The following is an 11,116-nucleotide window of genomic DNA, read 5'->3' on the forward strand; positions in this document are numbered from 1 at the left end:
TTTATAATTTATAATAACATTCTTTTCCTTCCAAACCAATTACCAATTTCTGTTTTATTTTATTTTTATTTGTGCTGTCATCTCATCTTTCTAAAACAAAAATATTGTTGTGAATCGTGCGGATGTTATTTCTTATTATGTTAATTGTATTTTATTCACGTAAATTTTGTCACTCCTTGCGCTGGTTTGAGTTGTTTTCGTGCTCTATCTTCTTCTTCTAATCCTCAACTCTATGAATCCTGTTGGTATTTTTGTTTTCCTCAATGGAAGATTATGGTTGGTGGATAGTTGGTTTAATAAACTTTTCTTAAAAAAAGAAAAAAAAAAAAGGAAAATGTGTTTTTAGATTTTGATCCCGTTTCTATTTGGTTCCTAAATTTTTAAATATTTCGCCTTCTAAGTTTTTAAATATTCCACCTTTTAAGTTTTTAGTTTTGTTTCAATTTAGTTACACTTGAATTTGAGTTTTCTTCCAATTTGATAGTTTCAAGAGTTTACATTTTCTAATCTCAATATTTTCATTAAATGTTCACTTTCAATCATCAATATCAATTTCTATTAATTAATTAAAATACTTATGAGTGAAATTTTAAATTTAAATTTTAAGTGATAAAAAATAATGAAACTTAATTAATTATGACTTTTTTTTAATGATTTTTAATTATTAACATAAATTAACACCAAGGACGGAAAATAAGTATTTAGTGAATAATCAATATAAAAAAATGTAAATCTTGAAACATAAGGACCAAATTGAAGCAAAAATCAAATGTCAATAGTAAAGTTATAACATTTTGAAACCTAAGACTAAATAGAAACTAGACTCAAAATCTAGAGACCAAAAAGTTAGTTTTTTCCAAAATAAATAAATAAATAAATAAGTGTGTTTTTTTTGTAGGCAATCAATTTTAAAAAGAATGGATTCGATGAAATAAACTAAGATGTATTTCATATTTTCAGACGTGTGTTTTGTGATAGATTTAGAAATTTGATTTTAATAATTTAAACAGTTATTTAAAATGTGTTTGATACTATGTTTATAAATCATAAACCTAGTCACTAAATATTATTTAATTTATCTCCACTTTAAAATTAAAATTCAAAATCATGATGCAGTAAAAGTATAGAAATGTTGTTTTCAAAAGTTACACTATTTGGATCACGTAATCCAAAAACTGTTTTCAAAAACAAAATTTGGATTTCGACCAAACTCGTATTTTCTAAATTTATGAATTTGAAAACATAAAACAAAATCCTAATGGTCAACCACTAACTCTAAAAAATTTCAAAATGAGCCTAATTCATTAGAGAATTGATATCCTATCTCTGTGATGTATTAAAAAAAAGTTTTAAGTTTAGTTTTCAAGACTTAATGATTGATTAAAAAGTTAAAAAGATTCAAATCTCATCCACTTGAACTAAAAAGACATTCATCCTACAGTTTTGAATACAATGTTATGTAGATAAGTCATTTTAAATTTTGATGATTTAATTTCCATCTGGATAGTTAAACTTGAGAAACAAATCTGTGTGATGTAACATTTTGAAAGAAGATTTAGATTAATTGAAAACATATAGCAAATATTAAGATTAATTATTTTTTTTTATATATATAATTTGTATAATACGAGAAATATGAATACCATTTAAACTATGCTACTATACACCTAAACACTTTTAACTAATGAAATCATACTTGAATTAAATCAACTTTCATTTTTTGTAATCCAAAATATGCATATTCATTGACTTATAAACTAATTGCACAGACAGTACAATTGTTGCAAGTTTTTCTTTTCCAATAATTAAAAAAATAAAAATAAAAAACCTCGTTTGATAACCCTTTCGTTTTTTAAAATTGAACCTATTTACTTATCATTTTTTTTTTCCAATGATTTACATATATTTTAAGTATAATAAAATTGAATTCTTAGCCAAATTCCAAAAAAAAATATATATATATTTTTTTTTAGTTTTCAATTTTTTACTTGGTTCTTAAACCATTAGTAAAAAACAAATAATAAAGAAAGATGAGATAGAAGTAGTATATATAAACTAAATTTTTTTAAAAAAAAAAAAAAAACTAAAAATTAACCCCATTTGATAACTATTTTATTTTTTATTTTTGAAAATATACTATTTTCATCTTGAAATTTCTTCATTTGTTATCTATTTTCACCAATGGTTTAAAAAAACAAAGAACTAAAAAAAAACTAACTCCCAAAAAGTTACTTTTAATTTTTAAAATTTAACTAAGAATTTAACCATTGTACTTAAGAAAAATGCAAGTAAGAAATATAAATGAAATACGCTTATTTTTTTTTTTTAAAAAAAAACGAAATAGTAATCAAACGAGATCTAAATGATTATTAAACGAAGTCTGAAAGATCGAACAAGACTTTTAGAATGACAATTCATATCCTCCTATACTCAATTATGTTCGAATTGAGCAATTTTTATGAGTATTATTGATCTTCATATATTTACTACAATGCCTTCTATCCTTCGATTTTTTTATCCTTTTGGTTTCATCTATCAACGTTGAACCTACATCTAGATTCATAATGCTATTAACTTACACTAAGAGCTTCTACAGAATGCATTTAATGAAAAGCCCAATAACGATCGTAAAAGGACAATGGATGATATTTCTAGCATTTCTAAAACAAAGAATAAAGTACTGATTTTTTTTTTTTTAATTGAAATGGAATAAATAATAAATCCAAGAAAATATAATAGGAGTACGTTATCAAATTTTAAAGTAAAATTATTAAATAACAAAAAAGAAAAAGAAAATAAGCAAAGACTAAATTTAAGATCTAAACATAGAAACTAAAATTGGAAATTTGAAAATAGTAGAACTCAATGATATTTTAACCTAATCATTATTTTATGTATTTTATTTCATATAATTTATTTTATACATTATCATATAATTTAATTTTTAAATATAAAAAAAAATTATTTACAAATATAACAAAATATCACTATCTATCAATAGAGTATCAGTAATAGCTAATAGATGTTTATCCATTCCTATCTTTTGCTATATTTGAAAATATTTTCAACTTTTTGTCATTTAAAATAATTACCCTATATTTATTTATAAATTATATAATGTGTGTTCTAAATTAAAAAGTTTACAAACATGAGATACTAAATCATTCTATAAAGGAGTCGGTTTCAAAATTTGCATTGTTCTCAATAATAGAATCCAAATTACTTACCAAATGCACATTCTCTAAAATCAAATCAATCTGAAAACATAAAACGGTAAGAAAATTTATATTAGATAGCATGAAGTTCCATCTCAAAACCAATTAGCAATTAGAAGAGTAACAACTCATCTATCTTATAAAGAGTGTGAAATCCCTTGATTTTCCCAATGTGAAATCCTCAACATGTTGTCTCTTGGATTCACCATTCTCGATTAGATTCCAATTTCTTTTTATTGAACTGAATACCTATTGAACCATTCAAGCCTAAGTGAATTAGTTAGTAAGGTTCTTCAATAGGGCTGTTGGTAAAACGAAAAAGAGAACCCATGTGTGGAATGACCGAAATCAACCCTGTTGGAAGCATAACATATTGAACCATTCTTTGATCAAATAAACATATATTAACATAACCTAGCAACACTCACAAATCATTTGACGTTCCTTTTTCCTTATCTACTATGCGTGGGGTATAAAACTTCCCTATGTACCTGAAAGCCTTTTTCTCCACCATTACAGCCAAGTTCCCATTTTGCCAAATCACTTTTCCAAGATTATTGGGGTTCAGATGCAGCAGGGTTGAGTGGAACGGGAGTCGTCTTTGGCAACGGTCGTAGGACGAGATACAAGGCAGGACCCAAGAATGGCACCAGCGAAAGTGGAAGAAGCCAAGAACCTTGGTCATACCTGGAATGGATTCGTTGCAATGTGATGCAACATATTAATGTCCAAAAGGCTAAATAGAATTGAAAAAGAAAGAGTAATTAACATGAGATGGTAATCGAACCATTTTCGAGCAGACATGTCATTGTAAACCCAAAACGGAGCAAATGAAGATAACAACATGAAATCGATGCTCATGGCATGGATCTGCATCAATAACATTTTGAGATCGAGGTAAGGCTATACAACCTTTCAAAGATAGAAATTTGATATAAATATCTAAACACCAAAATTATTGATCATCAATCAGATTCCAGGAGCAGCAGCAAAAAACTGTTCTTCAACTAGTCTACAATTCAAGAATTTTAATGACATATTCGATAGGTTGGATAAGATAGTGATGCCCCACCACATGCATGAATACATTATGCAAATAACCATGACAGTATGTGAAAATGAAATTGCTAGACTTACAAATCTGCTCTCTCTGAAGTACTGGAAAAATTCCTTCCACACACTCTCACCAGCTAATCCAGCATAAAATATTATACCTAGTCCTGCAGCAAATGTTATCTGATTCCACCATGGTAAGATTTCATTCTCAATCAAACGGTAGGGGAAAAAAGAGAAACAACTGAAGAAGTGATTTCAGAATCCAATCCATAATAGTGGATGCTTGACTACTTCACAATCCAATCCAATCCAAGTCAGAAAATTGTGTTTATGTTAGGGAAAAAAAAAATCTGAGAGTTCCAATAGATGACAATGTGGTTTCTACTTGGTACGAGGTTTCTGAGCCATATTCAAAACTAGTTCATTATGAAATGGTTACAAAAATGATATTCGGCTATGCCAATGGTAAAGATAGAGAGAATCCCATCACAATCTTCAGCCTGATCTTGCTGTAAAAGTTTTAAACCAAGAGAATTTTCACTATTTGCTCTACCATACATAGGAATTGCAAGAGAATGATTTATGATGCATTATATTCTGTGGTTCCATTATATGTAACTGATGCATTTACTACAGTATCCAGATTCCAGATACATTCATGGTAAGGGGATTTTCCATACCCCAGCAGTAAATTTCGACTCGAGAAAATTCAATGGCCATCTCTTGAGCTCATCTTCTTCGACAGGAGGTGGTGGTGGCTTCCAAAGTACAAAATATGGAAGAAGACCATAAGCACCCAGAAAGAATGACAGTCCTATGAAAGGCCAGACAGGAACATTGCTATTTGAACTGCAGATAAAAGAATTATGTCACTATGTAATTTGAATTGAACTGGAAGTCTAAATTCTCTCTAGCTGCTTCTAATCATCAGATTAAAAGCAGACGACACACTGCATTGATTTGCTAATAACATATGAGATTTGCTAATCTATGATATAGGCTGCTCCACTCCAATCTATGATGCCTATCGCCAAATCCAAAAGCTGGACGTGGTAATAAAAGGCTCTGGCATTCAATCAACTCATTAGATCAATTTTCTCAATCCTTAGAGGCTAGGATATATATACATTCCATGAGTTAATGATTAAAACTAAATGACAATCTTCAAATTTTCTAACTATTGTACCAAAAGAGGTGGACAGAACGTATTGCTATAGGAAGATTTATATGCCATTATAAATAGTAACTGAAAATGAGGATAATTCAGCAGGATGAATGAATTCCAAATTGTTTACAGCCACAGACACCCTTTAAAGAAATATGGTGATTAAATGAAGAAGATGAAGGCACCTTCTACCAGAAGGAAGTAATAGCATGGAGTAGACAAGAGGCCACAAGCCCATAATATACCAAAGAGAGACAAGAACTTCATTCATTTTGAAACCATCGTCACTTTTCAAGTTCAAAAGCTTCTTCAAGAAATACAAGTCCGTTGACTGCACGTTTTCAGGGAAACATATAGAATAAGCATTTGATGAACCATATAATGGCAAAAACAGAACAAAAGAAGAAAATCAAGAAAATACCGGAGTCTGATTTGGAGCGAGATTGAAAACATAAAACATAAGACCAGCCCACAAAACAAACAGTAAAATCGAAGTCGTCCAGTCTCTTCCCTCCCCACCATTTCCATTTCCGGTGCCGCCACCGCCGCGCTCACTTTCTACTGGGCTCGTCTTTTCCGCAACTGGGTCTCCCGTAGTCTGACTTCCTGATGCACTACGCCATTTTTGGAGCAGACCCATTTTAGTGGAGCTTGAAATTCCACGGATGTTGAAATTTGGGGGAGAGTTGAAGCGGATGATGGTTGGGGAGCGCAATTTCTGGTGTTTTCGGGTTTGGGTTTGGGTTTGGTTTTGGTGGGTAATTGTAAGGTTGGAGATTCTTAGAGGAAGAGATGGTGAGAAGAAGTTGCAGGAGATAAGATTGAGATTGGTTATCATGTTGGAATTTGGAATTTTCATTAGGAATTGTTGATAAGTTTTGCGGGTTTCCGAACGGTGACGGAGCTGCTGAAGAAACAAGAGAAATCCAAAGCTTTTTCCGTCACCGATTCATGGCAGACTGAAACAACTTGATTATGGAATAACAAGTGTCGAGCCACATCGATTCATCGTAGCCCCAGAGCGAGCTTGTCTATTTACATGTGTCATTTCTTTTACTCTTTTACAAGTTTCAGTTTATTTACAGGCTGATTTTAAATATATAAAAATAAATTAAAATATTTATAAAATATAGTAAATTTTAGAATTATCCAGACGCAAATCGACGATACCTATAAGTGATATTAATAGACAGTGTCTATTAGTGTCTATCATTAATGGTTCTAAAATTTTGCTATATCTTCTAAACATTTTCAATAATTTTACCCTTTGAAATAATTTCCCTTATTTACACGCGTAAATTTTATTACTTTTAAAACTTTAATTTCACATGTCATCAATTTGAAATGTTAATTTATTTGGTAGTTCCTATATTATTTTTAGGAAAAACTTTGAGATAGTCTACACTTATGAAGATAAAATAGAATTATGAAATTAGCTGCATCTATTCATTACCTTTATTTTTAAATATCATTATCATAATGAATGTAAAATAAGGTGGTATGAAATATTTTTTCTACTTAGTACATATTGTAACTTTCTCTCATTTTTCTTTGCGCAAATATTTTATTTCGTAGTTTTTGAGTTCTAACAAATTTGGATATCATCTTCAAAAATAGTAGTAAAATGTTTGAATCAATTTTTTTAAATACTTACAATAATAAAAAAATAATTGTTTTTAATAAGACTTTGGGGAAAAAAAAATCAAATTTGACCTCTAAAGTTAACATATTGTGTCAATTTCTATGCTTAACTTTTAATTTCATCAAATTTCATCTTAAGTTTAAATAGTGTTTCGATTTTACCATCTGAGAAGTTTACATTCGAAATTATTGTTTAAAAAATATTTCAAAATACATTCAATGAAGTATAAAAAAGGATGTATGGTATAATACTGATATGGAAAGAAAAACAACCCTAAACTAAATTATCTTTAAAAATTTGTGAGTTTTACAGAAAGTTATTCGATCACTAATCTATACAATAATTAAGGTTAATTTTTTTGCCAAAGTTGATTATTTTATTGAAATCAGTAAGTTTATAGAAATATTTCCTTTGTTTTTGTTTTGTTTTTTTTCTTTTTTTGGTCAAAATTAATGGGTGAATTAGTGTTAACTAAAATAGGGATAAAGAATGCAACATTTGTTAAAATATAGTGATGAAATTGAAACATGAAGATTTTGACACAACTCAACAAGTTTATGAAGAAAATTGAATTTCTTTTCACTAATATTTTTAGAATAAGAATAATAATAGAATAAGAATAATAAGTAAAAAACAGTTGTGTCAGAATCAGAAGATATTTTGACATGATCTTTTTCTTACATCATATCCTTATCATGAAAAGGAAACAGTGAGATTTTATTTCAAGAATTTTGTTTTGATGACAATTGGTTTGTTAGATTTACATTTTTCACTCTAAGGTGTAAGTTATAAAATAAATTAAAATGCTGATGAACCCACATAGTTTTTAAATTTCTTTTTGTTTAAAAAAAATGTTATGAAAAACCAAACTAACATTCATTAGAAGTCGAAGAACTAAGATACAAAAAACTAAACTCAACATCGTCGAGTTTTTGATAACCAAAACGCATTAGAATTCACAACCATTAAAAAAAATTACAATTTCTAGTTGCTATTCCAATCACGGTAGTTCATCCCGAACAACATGCTCTTCTACCTCGAGGCACATCAAGTTATATTGTCCACTTTAGATAAATACCCTTATGCCTTTGTTTGGTTTTGCTTTTGATATCACCCAAAAGACCTCATACCAATGGAGATAATTGTCAATATAGGATTTCTTTTCCTAAACAACGTAGGATTTTGTTCACACTCCCAACAAAGGGACCTTTCTTTCTAAAAGGGAAGTGGGTTTGGAAGCCATCTTCCATGGAGAATGAAGGATATGAAACAACCCTTTGCATAAAATTTGAGATTACATAGAAAGAGACATTTGAAATCATTCAGCCAAGAAAGTATCAACAAACAACATCATTTCACAACTAGAGGGAAGGGGGAGGAGGGGATGATGATAAACAACAATCTCCAACAATTGCCATTTATGCAGAAGGAACAACATAACAAGACAAAGATAGATTAATCATCTTCATCCCCAACCAAACCCCCAAATTATTGACAAAAGTTCTAACAAATGGAGTCCAGCACTCATTATCCATCACAGGTTCTAAATACAGCTTCAGTCGTGTTGTTGAGAATTTGCAGATTTTACATTTCTGCTGAACCCCGTTTATCAAGCCAAAAAGCTTCACGATTCCGCAGCTTGCAAGCAGCAAAACCATTTTTTCTGCAAATCCCAACTTTCAAAATCATGAGAAAATAGCAGTGTTCTACTACTTGTAACATATGAATGGAATTGAATTGGTTTAAACAACATGGCATATTTACAACAATGCCTCTATCAGTAATTCACGAAAAAAGAAAAAACAGGGAAAATGCAAAAGGTGTAGGCACCAAACAAAGAGAATTTGATCATTTAAATTGATCTCACAATGTGGCTCCACTCAATGACTGCAAGAATATGTCGAGTGTGGACTTAGAAGCTCAGGAGGAGGTATCTAAAAAGACACATTTGCAAATAGTCTAACAAGCAAAGCTTCCGATTCCGAGTAGACATATAACTAATCGAAGACATTCGAAGTATTTGGCTGGAAAGAACTTACAGGTTGAGACTTTCCAAGAACAGAACCATTCTTGTATGTGGGGTCATCCTTTGCTGGAGAGTCAGGCATGCCACCAGTCTTTTTCTCATTCCTGGCTTTATTAAAGATTACTGTGAATCCCTCGGCGGATGCTGGGTCGTTGACATCCCATTCGCCGAACTTTGGTAACGGACTGCTACTGCCTTTTTCCTGCAGAATCAATAATCTCAAGGATGGCAATCATTTCATAGCAATATAGTATAAATGTACACTCAGTTGTAGCTCATTAAGTTAGGTGCTTAAAGATTGAGGCACAAGGGAAGCAAAAATCTGAGCAATAACAGTAAAATAAGTAACAAAGATACGAAGGTGGAGATTCTTCAAGTATGCAGAAATATAATTCTCTGATCTCTTCTCCCTTCTTCTTGGATCAAATCTCTATAATCTTACCCATGTAAGACCATAGTTTATTTTTTAACCTATGCTCAAAAAATACAAACTCCGCAAGGGAGAGAAAAAGAGAGAACATAAGAAACCCTTGTAAGACCATAGTTAAAATTCAATGAATCCACTCTGATCCAAAACAAAAACAGACATACAGAAAATTCTTCAACTGTCCTTCAAGGTTAATAACAAAAGTGCATTCCCTAAATTAACTAACCCTTTATAGATACCCAACCTCATGATATGAAGAGCTAATCCGAAGTTGAAACGATCAAGAACTTCCCAATCGAATATCAGAAACATCTCTGAAAAAGTATACTGAGAATGGTAAAAACAGAGGAGGAAATGAAAACCCCCTTCAGTAAGCGAAGTCAGATTCAACATTCAAGCGAAATCTAAAAAACTTAAATCCAAGGCACTCCATAGAATCATACGTGAGATTTCATCAAGCTTCTTGGTCATTCTTAAGTCTTTAACTGAGACTAACCAACTAGTTGTAAGACATTTGGCAGACCATAAGAAACAAACAAAAAAAAAAAAAAAAACTTCAGAACTCAATCGTTAACAGTTAACACCAAACCATAAGATATTGTTAGGCTACCTTGTTTTGTCTGTTTGTTTGGATGAAGCTCCAAGTTAGATATAATTTACACATATTTTCTATAGAATCCCAAAAACGCCTCCCAGACTTTTCTTCAGCATACTTGAAAACGTTTAAGAAAAGCCTGATTAAGTGAAAAGCCCAAATTCCTCAAAGGAAGAAACTTCAAAACCAAACAAATAGGAAAAACCCCACCAATCCTCAAGCAAAATTAGAAAGAAACTAACAAAACTAAGCAGAAGCTAAGTAAGCAACTCATTCAACAAAAAAGAAAGCGGGAGGTATCGACACAAAGGCCAAAAGCAATCAAACCATAATGACCAAAACACAGAAACAATAACACAACCGATTCATTTCCTCCTTGAAAAAACAAGCAAAAACCAAAGAGAAACAACAACCAACGTAAAACCCTCAATTTTTTCAAGACTCATTTGACAGGAAGACGAATAAGACATGAATAAGGATATAAATAAAAAAAAAAAAAAAAAAAAAAAAGAAGTGAAACCCAGAAACAAACAAGTCCTGAAATCAAAATCTAGGGGAAGTTAAGAAGGATTAGCGATGAAAGAAATGAAGGGTGTGAGAGGATTTTTTTTCTTTTTTTTTTTTTCTTCCTTACCGCCATGAGTGAGGTTTGAGAAGAAGAAGAAGAAGATGATGTTGTTGATGAAGGTAAAGCCGGTTGTATGATTGATTGAGAATTTGAGAGAGAAGGAAGAAGAAGAAGAGGGTGTGGGAATGGGACCAAGTGAAGAGGGAATTGGCTAATGGGATGTTATAGAAGTGGAGAGTGGGGCCCTACGTCTATGCAGCTTCGAAGGATGTTTAACGGTGTCTGCTACTTCCAGCTGTGCATAGCCCAAGCGCCAACTCCCAGACGTTGAAAGAGAAGTACTTTTTAAGTATAAAATTTAAACTTCTCTCCGTCGAATATTTCCTTTTTATTCGGGTCTTAATTATCAATTTCTCTTAGAA

At 30.9% G+C, this 11,116-nt stretch overlaps 2 protein-coding genes across 2 annotated transcripts; both read right to left on the reverse strand.

Moving 5' to 3' along the window:
- Window positions 1–3,467: 3,467 nt before the first annotated feature.
- LOC120088343 lies at window positions 3,468–6,466 on the reverse strand. Its single transcript, XM_039045566.1, has 6 exons — window positions 5,858–6,466; window positions 5,622–5,767; window positions 4,952–5,120; window positions 4,353–4,451; window positions 4,003–4,085; window positions 3,468–3,902 (listed from the first exon to the last, which is right to left on the reverse strand). The coding sequence occupies exons 1-6, from the start codon at window positions 6,293–6,295 to the stop codon at window positions 3,770–3,772; spliced, it is 1,068 nt and encodes a 355-aa protein (XP_038901494.1). The 5' UTR covers window positions 6,296–6,466; the 3' UTR covers window positions 3,468–3,769.
- A 1,875-nt stretch (window positions 6,467–8,341) lies between these two features.
- On the reverse strand, window positions 8,342–10,915 carry LOC120089371 (protein NOI4). The gene is made up of 3 exons (XM_039046815.1): window positions 10,761–10,915; window positions 9,118–9,306; window positions 8,342–8,741 (listed from the first exon to the last, which is right to left on the reverse strand). Exons 1-3 carry the CDS (start codon window positions 10,764–10,766, stop codon window positions 8,703–8,705), a joined length of 234 nt encoding a protein of 77 aa, XP_038902743.1. The 5' UTR covers window positions 10,767–10,915; the 3' UTR covers window positions 8,342–8,702.
- Between the last annotated feature and the right edge of the window lie 201 nt (window positions 10,916–11,116).

Source organism: Benincasa hispida, chromosome 10 (genome assembly GCF_009727055.1).
Source record: "Benincasa hispida cultivar B227 chromosome 10, ASM972705v1, whole genome shotgun sequence".
Taxonomy (NCBI): Eukaryota; Viridiplantae; Streptophyta; class Magnoliopsida; order Cucurbitales; family Cucurbitaceae; genus Benincasa; species Benincasa hispida.

Coding starts and splice junctions, on each gene's coding strand:
- LOC120089371 (XM_039046815.1), bottom strand. Junction 8,742..9,117: donor TTCTTGGAAAGTCTCAACCT/GTAAGTTCTTTC, acceptor TGGGATTTGCAG/AAAAAATGGTTTTGCTGCTT.
- LOC120088343 (XM_039045566.1), bottom strand. CDS start 6,295: ATGAAAATTCCAAATTCCAACATGATAACCAATCTCAATCTTATCTCC. Junction 5,768..5,857: donor TCGCTCCAAATCAGACTCCG/GTATTTTCTTGA, acceptor GAAAACGTGCAG/TCAACGGACTTGTATTTCTT. Junction 3,903..4,002: donor GACATGTCTGCTCGAAAATG/GTTCGATTACCA, acceptor AATCCATTCCAG/GTATGACCAAGGTTCTTGGC.